This window comes from Rhinolophus hipposideros (assembly GCF_964194185.1).
Source record: "Rhinolophus hipposideros genome assembly, chromosome: 9".
NCBI lineage: Eukaryota > Metazoa > Chordata > Mammalia > Chiroptera > Rhinolophidae > Rhinolophus > Rhinolophus hipposideros.
The window spans coordinates 88,977,922-88,996,466 of record NC_138055.1 but is presented as its reverse complement, the minus strand read 5'-3'; the positions used below and the strand labels follow the sequence as shown (position 1 = coordinate 88,996,466).

The 18,545-nt window shown below is 42.5% G+C and overlaps 1 protein-coding gene across 3 annotated transcripts in view; it reads left to right on the top strand.

Annotated features, from left to right (window-relative positions):
• The first annotated feature begins 1,583 nt into the window (after positions 1–1,583).
• SLC6A13 (solute carrier family 6 member 13) overlaps positions 1,584–18,545 on the top strand; it is a 40,222-nt gene continuing 23,260 nt past the window's right edge. The window contains exons 1-3 of one of the 3 annotated variants that reach the window (XM_081059156.1): positions 1,584–1,672; positions 1,816–1,862; positions 4,324–4,530. In XM_081059156.1, the coding sequence (XP_080915282.1) occupies positions 4,329–4,530 (202 nt within the window). In that variant the 5' untranslated portion in view covers positions 1,584–1,672; positions 1,816–1,862; positions 4,324–4,328. Of the gene's footprint in view, positions 1,673–1,760; positions 1,863–4,323; positions 4,531–18,545 lie in introns of those variants that run through there. The other 2 variants (XM_081059157.1, XM_081059158.1) reach the window with 2 other exon arrangements.

The window sequence follows — 18,545 nt, the reverse complement described above, 5'->3', positions numbered from 1 at the left end:
ATGCCCGACATGCCTCATGATCACCGAGTCTTTCCTGGAAACTGGGGACCCTGACTGTTTGCATGTGTGAGAACACAGGAGGGACCGTGCAGCATTACCAAGGGCTGTACGGTGTCCCCATGTCTTAGAATACTGAATGTGAGTCCGCAGTAAGCTCCAGTTAGCTGGTAATTTTAGATTCCAAGTGCCAGTTTCCAATGCTTAGTAGCTCAGTTAATCAGTTATTAGTAAGTACCACTCAATGGTAAGTATAAACGGAAGCATGGCCTTTAAAGACAGACTTTCTGGAATGAATTAGCAGCCTCTCTCCGAGACCCCTTTTGGTCTATTGCTTTACACAGTTAAATCAAATGGATGGATGGTTAGAAGAGGAGAGGAAAAGGGGTGGCTGAAACATGAGAAGAATCATCCCCATCAGGCTGTCTAGGTATTGTCATGATGTGCTTTCCTGACCCTGCTTCCGTGCCCTAGAAGTGGGTGAGGGATGAGAGAAATAGTAACTACCTTAGGCTCCGCTTGCCTCTCCTTTCCACGCTTCTGGGTCCTTTCAGGCACATTTTTATTATCCCTTCAGTCATCCACCCCTTCTCTCACCCCACCCCTTGACTCAATCTTACTGTCTGGCCAAGCCCAGCTTTGCTCTGGGGTCTCTCAGTCCCACCCCCTTCAAGAAAACTTCCCTGCTCCCTGCTCATTGTGAATAATTCCTTAAGGCTAATTAATAGCTACCTTCTGAGGGCTTGCTATAAATTAGGCCCTTTACATATAGTACACATTATCTCCCGAAACCTCACACAGCCCTGCAAGGAACATGCTCCCCTTTCTGTAGATGAGGAAACAAAACTTTCAGAGGCGGAACACCTTACCCAAGGCCTCAAACTGGAAAGTGATGGAAGCAGGACTCAGCCCTGGGCCATCTGGCTTCAAAGCCTAAGCAGGTTTTTACTGGGCTACACTGCCCTGCAGACAATGGCTGAGCCTGGCTCTTCCACGGGTCCTCCCGCCAGACCTCAGCCACCTGGAACTGCCTCCCTGGGCTGCTCCTGCCTCCAAATAAAGCTCCCCTGACTACCTCCCCCTCCTCTTCGAAGCCAACCCCTCACTGATGAGGAGTTTAGGGCTTGGCTTTGTTTTTGACGTTGGCACTTCCTTTTCTTTATTGGTTTAAAACATTATTTGAAAATCAATGCTAGCACATTATTTAAAAATTCAAACAATACTGAAGCTTAAAAAGAGGAAGTGGAAAATGTCTCTTACTTCATCTGCTGATCCCAACACTACTGTCCAAATGTAACTACTATGAACTGTTAAGTGATTATGTTTTCAGACTTTTCTATGTATGTAAGTGTGTGTGTGTTTAGGAAGTTTTTCTGACTTTTCAGAGTTCCATAATCTATGTATCTTTATTCTAAATCACTGTCCAGTCTACATTTTAAGCTGCAAAAGGGTAAGATACATGTACTTTCCAATTAATCTCCACAGCACCTGACCAAAGAAACACCCATTCTTGATGGCTTTATGGGAGCTCTGGAGTGGAGACCAGGGTGGAGGCAGGATCCCTCTACTGAGACCCGGAGGTCACCAAGAGGAGAGCACGCTGCCCATAGCGCTCGAACAACTGGCCTGACCTGCCAGCGTGTGTACACACTCCCGGGGGTGAAATCACTCATGTGTGAGCTGTTTGGTGGGGAGGGGAGAGCAGGGGACAGGAGGCAGGAGGGCGGAATGTGGGCTGGGCCAAGTTTAGAATTACAAGTGCCACAGAGCCGTGGGAAGCACACTTTAAATAGCCAGCACCTTCCCTTTCCTCCTCAGATGGTTCTTCTCCTCCCCACTGGACCTCTGACGGCAACGGCACTAAGGTTGGTAACATTTTTTTCTCTGCTTTTTCCATTTCTGGGTCTCATAGGCCTTGCAATCAAAGGGTTTTTTGATCCTCTCCTAGAAAATATGTCTCTGACATTTACGTGTGCAGGGGCAAAGACTATCCGCTGTTTGCATTACTTTCTGAAACTTCAGTGGCTACTGACTTAAGGGATAGTGATTTGGAGAGAGAAAACCCCCGGTTGAGAGGAAAGACATTTGGGTTTCCTTCTAAGAGAATGAAGGCTTTCTTCTTTGTGAAATGAGACAAGATTGAAAGAAAATAAAAAGGGTGCCAGTTACTTTAAGTGATACATATATATACATATATAAATATACACATACATACATATATATGTATATATATATTTTTCACACATACATACATATATATATATCCTCATTTAATCCTTATAGCTAAGTATATTCTATAATTCTCACTTTTACAGGTGAGCAAACTAAGGCTCAGAGTAATTAGTTAACTTCCCTGAAGTCAGGCCGTGGTATTGCACAAAGCAAAAATTTGAATCCAGGCTTGTGTGAGTCTGTATCTTGTGTTCTTTCAAATGCACAATGCTACCTCCAAGAAGTGGTACCCTAAAGAGGCCAAGGGACCCAGAATAGGGCTACTGTTTCTTCTGGGGTCTGGGAGGACAAAGAAGTGATGAGAGATGGTGTTCCATCATTGGAAGACATCCATAAATGGTACAGGGAGGCCCAGAGCCAGCACAAGACATTAGACCCTTCTCTAAAGGACTGAGGAAACTTCTTGAAACCAGCTGCTTGGGTTTCTCCTTCTCAGGCCACAAACAATCTTTGGAGCCCATTCCCTAATGTATCAAATAAGCAACGGTGCCTACTGTTCCCTGACTGTCTGGACCCCTCAGGTGGCTCAGCTAGGAAGGCAGAGCCACAGGAGAGTCTGTGTCCAGATGGGGTTCCCTCCAACAAAGTCCTGTTACCATGAACTTTTCTTGAGGGGCAAAAAAGTCCATGTGCCCACTTCTCCAGAAAAAGGGTCACTGAATCAAATCAGGGGAGAGTCATTAGAAGATGCTTATATTAGACATGCTGATACACCTAGGCAGCCAGTGTAATCAGGGTGTAACTGAAAGAGCAGAGGCACAGTGGGATCAAGTCCAGCTGGGCAATTTACTAGCTAGATGGCAGCAGACATGTTATTTAACCTCTCTGAGCATCAGCCCCCTCATTTAAAAGGCAGAGGCAATACTGCTTACATCTCAGAATTGCTGTGTGGATTAAATGAATTAAATGTATGTAAAGTGTTTAGTCTGTAGTAGTTGCTCACTAAATGTGAGCAGTAGCCAATCTTATCCTCAGTCCCAATAAGCACCTAGAATAGGGCAGTGAAGGGTTTAGAATTGTTTCTCTTTATTCATTTTATGTTGTCTGCTCCACTGTAACAGTTCCCTACATTTGTCATTACCAAAGAAGAACAGAGCCCATACATAGTTCACCTTTCTCTTGTGTTGATTTCAGAGAGAGATGGAGGGAGGAGCTAGAAAGATCAGATCATCTTATTCAGAGTTGCCGGTTCCACTCAAACTCTCTCATTGCTTTGGGATAATTTTTTTTAATTGGCTTTTATTTTCATATTATAAAATAAAACATGTTCTTTGATAAAAATGTCAAAAATATAGGTAAGAAAAATATTCCTATAATTCAACCACTGTGAGAAAGACATTTTGGTGAACATCCTAATCTTTCAACGCATTTAAGTATAAAATATTTTTCAAACATGATCATATTGTATGTCCTATTTTATAACTTTTCACTTTACATATTATGAACACCTTTTTATTTCATTACACTTTCTTCGGCAACACAATTTTTAATGATTATATACTAGTCCATTGTGTGTGTGTGTGCAATGGTTTACTACTCTATTTGCTATTTTTGAACATTTATGTACTTTCTGATTTTTGCAGTTATAAACAGTGATCCTCAAGGCCAAATCTTTACCCACAGTCACAAATATTTCCTTAGATTAAATTCCTGCAATGGAAATTTGTGGCTCGGAGGATATAAAAAAAAATCCCGTGCCTTCAACAGTCAGAATACACAATGGAGAAACTGAAGTACGTGCTAGTACAGACAAGGCTATTTGTAGGGTGGCAGGGAAACCTTGACAACCCAGGGCCGGTGTGAATTCTTCCCTGTACACAGACCCCAACTCAAGAAACCTGTGTCGTGGAAGCAACATCTGTACTTCAGTATCGATCTTTCTTCATGAAACAGGAAAGGAATATATATTTTCAGCAGCTCTCACTCAGCATTTACCAGTAAGAGATGCTAGGGAGGGCATAGGTCTACAGACAAGGGCGTAGGAATTCACGCTCTTCCAGTGCATTATTCCTTGGGAATTTGCTGGTGAAGGTTGGGGAGGGGCTTCCCGTCCATAGTTCCCAACAGGAACAGAGTGCACTGCTTGTTCTCCAGGTGGGATGGACAGACGGGTCTCGGGTACAACCAGTAATGGAGCGACAAAGCCAGTGTGCGCAGCCGTGGAAAAGGCGGAGGAAGATGGCACCCTGGAACGGGAACACTGGAACAACAAGATGGAGTTTGTGCTGTCGGTGGCCGGGGAGATCATTGGGCTGGGCAACGTCTGGAGGTTTCCCTATCTCTGCTACAAGAACGGGGGAGGTGAGAGCCACTGCGCCCCCCCCCAACCCCTGGAAGGAGGATATCTCCGTCTCCTGCACTTACTGCCCCTCCGGGGAGTCCCCTAGACACAGTGTGCTGGAGTTGGGAAGTCGTTAAGAACACGGCAGCAGACTGAGACCTACAGGGATCCCAGGACTTCCCAGGGGTCCTGCTATTCGAGCCTGGTATCATAGACGTATAATCCAGGCCAGGGACCACATGGATCAGTTTGGATTCTGGCTCTGCTGCTTATTTTCTGTATAATCTTGGGCAAGTTGCTTGAGTCCTCAGAGCCTCAACTGCTGCTCCTGTAAACTGAGGTAGTAAACCCTGCCTTTCAAGGTTGTTTGTTGTAAGGATGAAAGACAGTGGTAGTAGTTATGTTGAAGATGATTTTGACACCAGCTGTCCTGTGGTCTTGAGATTCTTTAGCTGTGGCTTTGTGTCTTCCTCCTATTCTGCTGGCACCAGGACATTCCCTAAGCCATTCATTATTAGTGTCATAACCTTTGATACCAGTGGCTCCTCCTTTAAACATTTCCTACTGAAAATGTGGGGGGGAGTATTACCTCTTAACTCTTTACATTAACTCTAGTCCTTTATCGGCTTCCATTCCCATCCACCGCCACCTCCTGGGGTAACTCTGCTACCCCAAAGCAGTGGTAGTAATTTTCCTCCACTTACTCACTTTCCAGGAATCCCAGATTGCTGTGGGAAGTCCCAGAGGGATTTCTCAGGTGCTGAAGGTTCTGGCTGAGTAGTGTGTTAGGAAGATCTCCTTGTTGGGGGTAAAGCTGGGAGGACTCGGGCTCCCAGGTAGGTTTTAAGTGAGGCTGCAGTCTGGGCTGGAGGAAGGAGAAATGCAGACGTAGGTCATGGGGGAAAATGCTGAGGGGGTGGTCATTTCATGGGCCACAGGATTGGAGGGTACGCTAATGCAACACCTACCCTTTTGCAGGGGAGTAGGAGCCTCCAAATGCATCACACTCCGTTCCACAGTAGTTTTGGAGAGAGAAAAAACCTTCAACACAGAGTGGAGGTGGGAGGACTGGGGGAGAACACGGAAAGATGCTCTGAGCTCATGGTCTTAGTCCCAGTATTGTGGCAGTTGGGGATTGGAAGTTAACTTGTATTTTTTCCAGAGGGGTGGAATGGGCTGATGTGTCCTTTCTCCTCAGAAATTTCTGGCCAGCAGCCTGAAACCACAGGACTTTGCTCAGCCTGCATTGTGAAGGAAGGAGGGAGGTCTTCCCACTTGTGACCTGGCCCTGGACACTCCACATGCTTGTTTAGGAGTTTAGGCCTGAGCACTCTCCCTTCAGCGAACTGGGTGGAGGGTTGGGGCTGGTCGAGGAGACGGAGGAGTCTGGGGGATAAGCTGGTCACTGAGACTCTGTGTCGGGAAGCTCGTAACCCGCTTAGCTCCTCACATGGCACAAAGCTTAGGTGCTGAGCAGCTTTCTCCAAGCCTCTCTGGAATTGGGTAAAGGTTGGCCTGGGAATTAGCAAGAAAGGCACGAAGAGGCGGGAGAGAGTGATTTCCAGGTCTAGTGCAAAAGCCCTGGGCTGAAGGGGAAGTACAAGGCAGCAGAGACAGGAACAGCGGAACATGTGGGGCTCACCTTGTTGAGGTGAGGTGGTCTGGCAGATTTGGGGTCTGAGCTCTGCTTCAGGGCTCTGTGGTAATTTTGTGCAGGTCTGGGAGTGTGTGGCTGTGCCTTGGGTGCAAATGCAGGCCCAAGAACAAAAGAGTAACCACAGCCCTCAGTTTGTTTTTCACCTGGGTGCTTATGAGGGAAGGTGGAGGCAGGAGGGTTGCTGCTGTGGCCACTCCCCCCCTGGATGGTGCCTGCCTTCCAGCACGCAGATCACGAGTGACAGTGGAGACAGTGTTAGGGGTCCTGGGTCCAGCCAAGTTCTCGTTATTTAATCCTTGCACCACCACCCATAATCTCATCTCTTGGTCAAGTGCAGGGCCCTAGGACTCCTCCTGTTTCCTCAGTGGACAGTAGCTGGAGGGAAGTGTTCTGAGGGGCTCTGGAGCTAGAGGCTGATGCCCAGATTTTCTTGATGGGCATGAGTCATCAGGGGCCACCAGGTGAATTAATGAAAAGTCTCCTTTGCCAAGGTAAGGGGGACTAACCAAGGATCCATATGGTCATGGCCGTAGGAACCCAGACATGCCCATTTTTCTTTTTTTTCTTTTTCTTTTTTTGGTGTTCTAGTTGTTTAATCCTTCTGTCATCATGTAACTCCCCTCACCTCCCAAGCAAAACAATCTCCTACTGAGAATGAGCCCTAACACTTCATCTTCTTATCTCCTTGTCTCTTTGTCAAGAAGAGACAGATAACCTGTGTATGACAGGACCCTTAGCTGCCACTGTGGGGAAGGAGAGTGAAGACAATGGGGACAATTTCGATTGGTTGGACCCCTTTCCTCCTGGTTCAGTGGTTTTATTTAAACCCACAGTCCTCAGACTGGGGTTTGGACTCTTGCGGGATGAGAGGAATGTTCTGAGCAAGTTCTGGAGAAGGATGCTGGGTGCTCTGGGGTGTACTGTGCTCAGGTAACATATGCTACCGGCCTGTTGGGCCCTTCCTTGAACTTCATAAGTTTACGTAGCTGATTTTGTGCTTGGGCTGGGGAGGAGAAGCGAAGGATTTTATTATTAATATTTGTTCAGTGGTGAGGACAGGAATGAACATTTTTCCAAAGCATAATTTTAGTCCCAAACCACAAAATGTAAGTGATGTCTTCTTTGGTTCCTTCCAGCTTTAACATTTGGTAGATCCAATCTGAAGTGAATTCCAGAGCAGGGAATGGGCTGAGGCAAGATTCTGATCAAGGGGGGCTGGCCCGGTGGCTCAGGAGGTTAGAGCTCCATGCTCCATACTCCTAACTCCGAAGGCTGCAGGTGCGATTCCCACATGGGCCAGTGGGCTCTCAACCACAAGGTTGCCGGTTCAATTCCTTGAGTCTTGCAAAGGATGGTGGGCAGCGCCCTCTGCAACTAAGATTGAACAGGGTACCTTGAGCTGAGCTGCTGCTGAGCTCCCGGATGGCTCAGTTGGTTGGAGTGCGTCCTCTCAACCACGAGGTTGCCGGTTTGACTCCCACAAGGGATGGCGGGCTGTGCCCCCTGCAACTAGCAATGGCAACTGGACCTGGGGCTGAGCTGCGCCCTCCACAACTAAGACTGAAAGGACAACAACTTGACTTGGAAAAAAAGTCCTGGAAGTACACACTGTTCCCCAATAAAGTCCTGTCCCCCTTCCCCAATAAAATACTTTTTTAAAAAAAAGATTCTGATCAAGGAACAGGTAAACAGTTAAACACTGTAGTTGAAAACCGAGAAGTGAGAAAGTGGTATAAAGAAGCCCACCTAAAATCAGAAGCAACTAGTAGGCTTTTTAGGAGACAGATGAGAGCGATACCTGCATCAGTCATCACCTAGGTAAACCTCCTCCCTTACCCAGGACCTGTGTCCAGTCCACCCCAAGCACCTGCCTCATGCTAATGGCTTCCCAGTCTCCACTCTTAGTCAGTTTCCCCAGTGTGTGGCCCACCACCCCGACCCTGACTGCCATTCAATAACAGTTACTGAGCACGTACCACATGCCAGGAATTTTTCTAAGTTGTTGGGATGCATTTACAAACAAAAAAAGACCAATTCCCTGTCCTTGTGGGGCTTCCATTCGAGAGGAAGGAGACAGACAATAAATAATAAACATAGTAAAGGACAAAATTATACAGAATGTCAGAAGTTAATGAGCGCTATGGCAAAGACCACGTAGAACTAGGTAAAGGGGATTAGGCGTGTGGTGGGGATTGGTCACACTGAGAACATGGGAGCAAAGGCTTACCCAGAGTGGGAGAGTTGGCCACATGGATTGGTGATAAAAGTGCTCAGCAGAGGAAACAGAAGGTTTAATGGTCCTAAAGCAAGAGGCTGACTGGCTTATTTGAGGAGCTGCAAGGAGGGGAGTGAGTAGAAGGGGAGATCAGAGGAGTAACTAGAACGAGGGGTGGCCGGTTATGTAGGTCCTTGTCAGCTACTGTAAGACTTTGGCTTTTACTCTAGTGACATGGGGAGCCATGGCAGAGTTTTGAGCCAGAGTGGCATGATCTTACATTTTAAAATAATCTCTCTGGGGGCTGTGTTGAGAACTTGTTATAGGGGAGTAAGGGCGGAAGCAGAGCAGCTACAAGGCTATAAAAATCTTAGAGTCATTCTTTATTCCCTTCTTTCTCTCATAACTGTTGACTCTACCAAAATCACCAGACCCTGAGTTCTTTAGGACATGAGCCTTTCAGCTGGAAGCTCTCCAGCTCCTGGACATTGGCTGCCAGCAGACTGAGTTTCTCAACACCCAGAATACCTGGGGCTGGAGACCCCACATGAGATATGCAGACTCTGACACTTCTCGTCACGTCTACTGCTACCACCTGCTCTAAGCAACCCCATGATTTTAGCCTGAACAACTCGAGGGAAAAAGTTGCATTTACCGAGATGTGGAAGGCCACGAGAGGAACAGGTTTTAAGAGGAAAATAAGGAGATGAGTTTTGGGGATGCTGATTTGAGATATCTATTAGATATCCAAGGGGGAGATATCAGCTAGGCAGTAGCAAATGTGAGTCTAGAGTCTGTGAGAGAGAGCTGGACTGCACTCTAAAGTGGAGCGTGATTAGATTCTGATGGCATAAGAGCAAGGGCCTTTAAAGATCTGGAGAAGAAGAGGAACTAACAAAAGAAATGGAGGAAAAACCAGTAGAGGATGAAAACCAAGAGGATGAGGTGTTTTAAAACAACGCTATCAGGGAGGATGGAGAGATAACTACATCAAACGCAGACAGGCTAAGAAAGATGAGGAATGAGAATCAACCGTTGGACATAGCAGTATGGGGGTTACTGGTGACCTCGTCAGAGCAGTTACCGTGAGTGCGGGCAGACTGGTTGCAGTGGGTTTAAGATGACGGAAGAGAGAGGAATTGGAAATAGGAAATATGGGTTATTTGGGCAAAACTCGGGAGTAGGTGAAGTTCGTCTCTTCTTTCCGCATTTTCCCTCCTGGGGGAAAAGGCCAGTATGTGTGCTGCCTCGTGGTCATAGTGTGTGTCCAGCAGTGTGGAGATGGGTCATGACCCGTGAAGTTGCTCAGAAGCCGCACATTTGAATTATTTCCGCAGCTCTCCACCCTCAATTCCCTGGAGGAAAAAGCAAACATGATCTCCCACCAGGGCCTGTCCCGCTGAAGCTTCAGCCCTGGGGATGAGCAGACAGATCCTGGGTGACCGAAGAGGGGTAATGCGGGGAAGGTGGTAGGAGAGGGTTTTAGCAATGATTTGACTCTGCCGGGAGGGAATTTAAATTACTTGCTTGCCAATCTTAGCTTAGACAAAAAGAAATCATCTGCCAACCATTTCATATTTAATATCTAAGTCCAGGTTGCTGCAAATGGGCAGAGGTCACCTGTGCTGAAAATCGTTGGGTTTTGCTAAACATAGACAACCAGCTGGAGACCACCTGTGTGAGGACAGGTGCTGCCTTCTTCTTTGCCCCCTTCCAGCCCTCTTTCCTTCTCACCTTCAGTGCCCGAATACCCAGACCCCGGCTGCTTCAGTATAGGGGCCTTTCCGCTGGAACTCTCTGGTTCCCTGGATCCTGGATGCCCGCAGACTGAGTTCTTCAACACGCAGAATACCTGGCGCTGGAGATCTCCTGTCGAGGCTAGAGCAGAATGTACCACAGCAGAATGTACCTCAGAACGAGGGATCTGAGAGGTTAAGGACTGTTAAGCACCAAAGGAAACCTCAGCTCTAGACTGCAGGGAGAGAGAGTATAGGGACACCAATGTAAAGGGCTTCACGACACCTGGCACCAGGGACAACTGTTCTCCTTGATGTTGCTTGTAGATATAAAGAGCAAAGAGAAAAAGGACACTGTTCTTCATGTCAGAGTACTAGCTATTTTAGAAGTGACAATTTGGTATCGTTTTTTAGTTAATGACTTAACAACCAGTATTTGTCAGATTAGTGTTGATTACAGAATATATTGATGTATGCTCCCTGCTGTGTTGCTCATGTGAACTAGCATTGGTTTATATCTTTAAAAATGTCACCTGGAGAATTACAGGTGACACTGCTTCTTTTGGGAAGGGTGCCCAGCAGATGACTCCTTTCTCGGATGAATGTGTGGCCTCCCCCATCCCATGGAGAAGAATGCCAGAACATTTTAGGATTAGGGGAAGATGAGCATGGCAGACATGGGGATAACTGTGAGCTCCATCCTCCAGCTCTAGGACTAACTTCATCTTTTATTAGTGGTGACAAGGCTTGCGTGGGAAAAGAGGCATCCCCATAGGACTCCCCATCTGCACCTGGGTCTTCCTTGGGCTTCATCCTGCCCCTCACCCCTTCTTGACTTTTAAGCCGGTGGCTCTGCCTGCTGGCTGTGGACCTTGTCCCTTGTGGCAGACCGCCCAGGTGCTCAAGGAGGCCGAGGAGGAGGGAAGCAGAACAGACCACAGGACCCACTGCTATTAAATATTGCCTGGGCTGATTGGGAAAGAGCAGGTAGCAGAAAGATGGGGAGGAGGGGCTACAAGGGGCTGAAAACTCCATCTTCTCGCACTCTCTGTCCTCTCTCTTGCTGCCATGTTTCCAACTCTCAGCAGTGTCCATATCAGCCACTGTGTTATCTCTTCCCTCATTTTTCCCTCCTGCCCAGCAAGTCTTGGGTTGATTTATAAATTTATTAGGCTGCATTGCTTACCACCTTGATTTGTTTGCCCTTGTGGTAACTATTTCCTTCAGTGCCTGAATTATGGACGCAGAGATTTGGAAGGTAAAGAACTAGAGAACTCTATTCTCCATTAATTTTTGTTTTAAACAGTTTTATTAAGGTCTAACTGACTCACAATAAATTGTACATATCTAAAGTGTACAATTTGGTAAGTTTTGACATATGTATACACCCTTGAAAGCATTGCCACAATCAGGGTAACGAATATATCCTTCACTCCCCCAAATTACCTCCTGTCCCTTTCTTCCAACTCTGACCTGTGCTATCCCATCCCAATGCAGTCACACACCTGTTTTTCTGAAATATATATATATATTTTTTCCAGCTTTCTTGATATATAATATATGTAAGTTTAACATGTACGTTATGATTTAATGCACATGTATATTGTGAAATGATTACCACACTCAGGTTAGTTAACACCTCCATCCTCTCACGTAATTACCATTTTTTTGTGTGGTGATGACATTTAAGACCTACTCGCTTAACAACTTTAAGTATATAATACAGTATAGTTTACTATAGTAACCATGCTGTACATTAGATCTCTAGAAATTATTCATCTTATAGCTGGAAGTTTGTACCCTTTGACCAACATCTCTCCATTTCCCCGCCCCCCCACCACACCTCTCACCTAGCCTCTGGCAAACACTATATTCTACTCTGTATTTCCATGAGTTTTGCTTTTTAAGATTCTACCTATAAGTGAGATCGTATAGTATTTTGTCTTTATCTGACTTATTTCACTTAGGATAATGCCCTCAAGGTCCATCTATGTTGTTGCAAAAGGCAGGATTTCTGTATTTTTTTATGGCTGAATAATATTCCATTTTGTGTGGACACCATATTTTCTTTATCCAGGCATCTGTTGATGGACATTTAGGTTGTTTCCATGCCCGTTTTCTGTCACTATACGTTAGTTTGCATTTTTTGGAATTATATATAAATGGAATCATGCCATATATACTTTTCTTTATCTGGCTTCTTTCACTCAGCATAATTATTTTGAGATTCATAATTAATTTGAGATTTTCATGTGTCAGTAATCATTCCTTGTTATTTCTCAGTAGCATTTTATTATATGGGTGTATTACAATTTTTTGTCTATTCTCCTGTTGATGGACATTTGGTTTGTTTCTGGGTTTTAGCTATTACAGATAAAACTGCTAAGAGCATTTGTGTACAAGTCTTTGTATAAAGATATGCTTTCATTTCTACTGAGTAAATACCTAGGAGTGGAATGACTGCATTATATGGTAGGTGCACTTTTAACGTTTTAATAAACCGTCAAACACTTTTCCAAAATGCTTGTACCATTTTACATTCCCACCAGCAGTGTGTGAGATTGTCAGTTTTTCCACATTCTTGCCAATTCTTGGGCAGTCATTTTAATTTTAATTTTTATAACATGTATAATATTATCTCATTGTCATTTTAATTTATACTTCTCTAATGACTAATGATGTTGAACATCTTTTTCATGTGCTTATTTGCAACCCATATATCTTCTTTGGTGAAAACCTGTTCAAATCTTTGGACCATTTAAAAAAGTGGTTTACTTTTTTAACTATTCAATTTTCAGACTTCTTGATATATTCTGGGTACAAGTCCTTTATTAAATATGCATTTTGAAAATATTTTTCTCTCATTCTGTTTTATATTTTTTCCTTTTCTTAACAGTGTCTTTTGAAGACCAGAAATTTTAAACTTTGGTAAAGTCAAATTTAATCAATTTATTCTTTTATGAATCATGCTTTTGGTGTCACATGAAAGAAATCTTAGCTTACCCAAGGTCTCATATATTTTCTTCTAGAAGTTTTATAGTTTCAGGTTTTACATTTAGGTCTGTGATTCATTTGGGGTTAACTTTTATATTGAAGTTATGGATTAAAGGTTTTTTTTTTTGTGTGTGTATGAATATCTACTTGTTCCAGCATCATTTATTGAACAGACTATCTTTTCTTCAATAAATTGCCTTTACACCTTTGTTGAAAATCAGTTGTCCATATATATGAGGACATATTGCTGGACTCTATTCTGTTCTATTGATTTATTTGTTTATTTTGACACCTAAACCACACTCTAGATTTCTTTTTTTATAGGAGTTTTAATATTTAAGATCATTCCTTTTTTTTTTTTAAGATTTTATTGGGGAAGGAAACAGGACTTTATTGGGGAACAGTGTGTAATTCCAGGACTTTTCCAAGTCAAGTTGTCCTTTCAGTCGTAGTTGTGGAGGGCGCAACTCAGCTCCAGGTCCAGTTGCCTTTGTTGGTTGTAGGGGGCGGAGCCCACCATCCCTTGCCGGAGTTGAGGAGTCCAACCAGCAACCTGGTGGTTGAGAGCCCACTGGCCCATGTGGGATTCGAACTGGTAGCCTTCAGAGTTAGGAGCATAGAGCTCCAACCGCCTGAGCCACTGGGCCAGCCCTGTATTTCTTGATTACTGTAGCTTTATAATATGAAAATAAGGTATAGTTAAGCCTAAAACTTTTTCAAAGTTGTTTGGCTATTTTATTTCCTTTGCATTTTCATGTGAAATTTAGAATCAGTTTGTCAATTTCTACAAAAAAAGTCTTCTGGGATTTTGATTGAGATTGCAGTGGGTCTATAGATCAACTTGGGAAAAACTGACATCTTGTAATATTGAGTCTTCTGACCCATGAACAGAAGGGAACTATGCTTCACCATTTATTTAGGTCTTCAATTTCTCAGCAATGTTTCGCATTTGTAAACGTACATGCCTTTCACATCTTTTGTCAGACTTATTCCTATTTCATATTTCCTATGCTATTATGAAGGCTATTATTTCTTAATTTGTAAGTTATAATTGTTTGTTGCTAGTATGTAGAAATACAATGGATTTTTGTGTGCTGATCTTGTATCCTGCACCTTGCTATAAACTGACTTATTGGTTCTAGTTGCTCTTTGGTACTTTTCAATGATTTTTTTCTCTTTTCTTTTTAAAAACACTTTATTGAGATATAATTGACATACAAAAAGTTATACATATTTAATGTACACAACTTGATGAGTTTGGAGGTAATGTCTATTACCTCCAAAAGTTTCCTTCTTTAAAAAATTTTTGTGATAAGAACACAACATAAGATTTATGTTCTTAGTCAATTTTTAAGGAAACAGTACAATATTAACTATAGGCACTATGGAATACAGTAGATCTCTAGGACTCACTCATTTTGCATAACTGAAACTTTGTACCTTTGACCAATACCTCCCCATTTCCTCCTTCCTCAGCCTCTTGTAACCACCATTCTACTCTCTGCTTCTATCAGTTTGACTTTTCTAGGTTCCAAAGGATTTTCTATTCTACATAGACTATCGTGTCATTTGAGAGTAAAGGAGTTTTATTTCTTCCTTCCCCATCTGAATAACTCTTCATTCCTTTCTTGCCTTATTGCTTTGGCTACAATCAATACTGACAAACAATTTTGAATAGAAGTAGTAAGAACAGACACCTTTGTCTTGTTCTTGATCTTAGGGGTTAAGCAGTCTCTCACCATTAAGCATGCTGTTATCGGTAGGTTTTGTGTAGATGTCTTTTATCAGGTTGAGGAAGTTCCCTTCTATTCATCATTTGCTGAGAAATTTTATCAGAAATGGCTGTTAGATTGATTAATATGATAAATTACATTAATTGGTCTTTTGGATGTTAAGACACCTTTGTGTTCCTGGAATAAACCCCACTATGGAATGTATTATCCTTTTTACATACTCGTATCATTGGATTTGATTTGCTAAAATTTTGCTTAGAATTTTTGCATCTATGTTCATGTAAGATATTAGTCTGTAGTTTTCTTTTCTTGTAATGTCTTGTCTGCTTTTGTTATTGGTGTAATGTTGACTTTATAGAATGAGTTGGGAAGCATTCCTTCCTTTTCAATTTTATGGAAGAGTTTGTGTAAAATTGGTGTTATTTCCTCCTTAAATGTTTGGAGAATTTACCAGTGAAGTCATTTGGGAGTTTTCTTTGTGGGAGGGTTTTTAACAGCAATCAAAAAATGTCCTTTAATAGAAATAGGCTATTGAGATTATCTATTTCTTCTTCTTTTTTTTAATTTCAAAAACTACCAGTTCTGTATTGGTGAAAATATGAATCCAGATGGCAAGGTTGCTCTGAGGGACTGCGTGAGGATAGTGTGACCCCCATATATGATTTTCTTTATGGATGGTTTAGAAATGGAAAAAATGTTAACAAATTTGGCTATTTGGATTTATCACCTGTCATCATCATCATAACTGGCTATTGGTATTCTTTCTTCCTTTTTTTAAAAATTTATTGGAATGACAATTGTTAATAAAAAATTACATAATTTCAGGTGTACATTCTGTGTTACATCATCTATAAATCCCATTGTGTGTTCACCACCCAGAGTCAGTTCTCCTTCCATCACCATATATTTGATTCCCCTTACTCTCATCTCCCATCCCCCACCCCCCTTACCTTCTGGTCTATTTCTTCTTGAGTAAGCTTTGGTAGTTTGTATTTTTCAAGAACTGTGTCCATTTTACCTAAAATTTTGCATTTATTGACATAAAGTTATTTATTTATTTTCTTATTATCCTTTTAATATCTACAGAGTCTGTATTGATGCTATTTCACTCATTTTCTTTTTTTAAAAACATTTATTTATTGGGGTGACAATTGTTAATGAAATTACATAATTTCAGGTGTACAATTCTGTATTACATCATCTATAAATCCATTGTGTGTTCACCACCCAGAGTCAGTTCTCCTTCCATCACCATATATTTGATCCCCCTTACCCTCATCTCCCTCCCCCCAACCCCCTTACCCTCTGGTAACCACTAAACTATTGTCTGTGTCTATGAGTTTTTGTTTCTCATTTGTTTGTCTTGTTTTTGGTTTATATACCACATATCAGTGAAATCATAGGGTTCTCTGCTTTTTCTGTCTGACTTATTTCGCTTAGCATTATACTCTCAAGATCCATCCATGTTGTCACAAGTGTTCCTATATCATCTTTCCTTAACGCCGAATAGTATTCCATTGTGTATATATACCACAACTTCTTTATCCATTCATCTATCGAAGGACATTTTGGTTGTTTCCATGTCTTGGCCACCGTAAACAAAGCTGTAATGAACATTGGAGCACATGTGTCTTTATGTATAAATGATTTCAAATTCTTTGGGTAGATACCCAGGAGAGGGATTGCTGGGTCATATGGTAATTCTATTTGTAATTTTTTGAGGAACCTCCACACTGCCTTCCATAGCGGCTGCACCAGTCTGCATTCCCACCAACAGTGTATGAGGGTTCCTTTTTCTCCACTGCCTCTCCAACACTTGTTGCTATTTGTCTTATTGATGACAGCCATTCTGACTTTCACTCATTTTCATACAGGTAATTCATGTCTTCTAGAAGTTTATCAATTTGATTGATTATCTCAAAGAAGCAGCTTTTGGTTTGATTGATTTTCTCTCTAGTTTTCCTGTTTTCTACTTTATTGATTTCTACTCTGATTTTTATTATTTCCTTTGATTGACTGTGTTTCATTTACTTTTATTTTTCTCATTCTTAAGGTGGAAGCTGGAATTATTGATTTGAAAGTTTTTATAATAATATTTGGTGCTATAAATTCTCCTTCAAAGTATTGCTTTAGCAGCATCCCATGGATTTTCTTTTCTTTTTTTCTTTTTTTCATTTTTTTGTTGGGAAATATTGGGGAATAGTGTGTTTTTCCAGGACCCATCAGTTGTTGTCCTTCTATCTAGTTGTGGAGGGTGCAGCTCAGCTCCAAGTCCAGTTGCTGTTTGTAATCTTTAGTTGCAGGGGGCGCAGCCCACCATCCCATGCGGGAATTGAACTGGCAACCTTGTTGTTAAGAGCTCGCTCTCTAAACAACTGAGCCATCCCGCCACCTCTCCAGAAGCTCAGCAGCAGCTCATTGACTTCAATCTAGTTGTGGAGGGCACAGCTCACTGGCCCATGTGGGAATCGAACTGGCAACCCTATTATTCAGAGCTCGCACTTTAACCAATTGAGCCATCTGACCGCCCTCCCATGCATTTTCGATATGTTGTGTTTCCATTTAATTTTTTTGGTTTCCATTTAATTTGATTTAAAATATTTCCTTACTTCCCTTTTGATAACTCTTTGTCACTTGGGTTATTTAGGAGTGTGCTACCTAATTTCTAAATATTGGGGAATTTTCCAAGTGTATTTGTCTTACTGATTTCTAATTTGTTCTAATTTGTTCTAATTTGTTTTTATGACTCGAATCTTTTGAAACTTATTGAGATTTGTTTTGTAGCCCAGAATATGGTCTATCTTGGTAAATATTCCAGGTGCACTTGAAAATCATGTATATTTTACTATTGTTAGATAGAGTGTTTTGTAAATGTCAAGTAGGTCAATGTGGTTGATGTGGTTTTCAAATATTTTATATCCATACTGACTTTCTGTCTACTTGTTTTATCAATTATTGAGCGAGGGATATTGAAATCTTTGACTTGAATTAGGAATTTATCTATTTTTCCTGCAGTTCTCAATTTTACTTCATATATTTTGAAGCTCTGTATCAGACACATATGCATTTAGGATTGTTATGTCCTCTTCAAGAATCAACCTGTTTATTAGTATGAAATAAACTTCTTTACCTCTGACAATAGTCTTTGCTCCAAAGTCTACTTTGTGTGATATTAAATAAACACTCCAGCTTTTTTCAAATGAGTAATTAGCATGGCATATTGTGAGGACAGAGTCCCAGAGAGCAGTTTCCAGGCTCTCGGCCTCACATGGAAAGGTGCTGGCTCAGGTTGTAGATGGCTGTCAGCTGTGGCTAATTGGCCATCAGCTTTAACCAGTTAGCCAATTAGCCACTGATATAACTGCCGCAGTTGCACTGGTGAGTAGGGTTGGAGAGTCCAGTTGAGTCAGTCGGTTAGTTGGCAGGCAGAAAAGCGGATTGTAGGTTGCAGGTTATGTGACTCCAGCCTCCAGTGAGGCTATATTGCCACCAGTGAGATGATAGTGGTATGACTCCCCTACCTATGGCTCCGTGGGTGTTCCTTTTTGGCTTAGCCATATCCTGCGTTCTTATGTGGTGAGAGGGACCAGAGGCCCCGCAGGCCGCCCCGCACGACAAATGGTGGAGTGAGCAGGGTCTCCTGCACGACACATATCTTTTCTAATCCTTTTACTTTTAACCTGTCTTGATATTTAAAGAG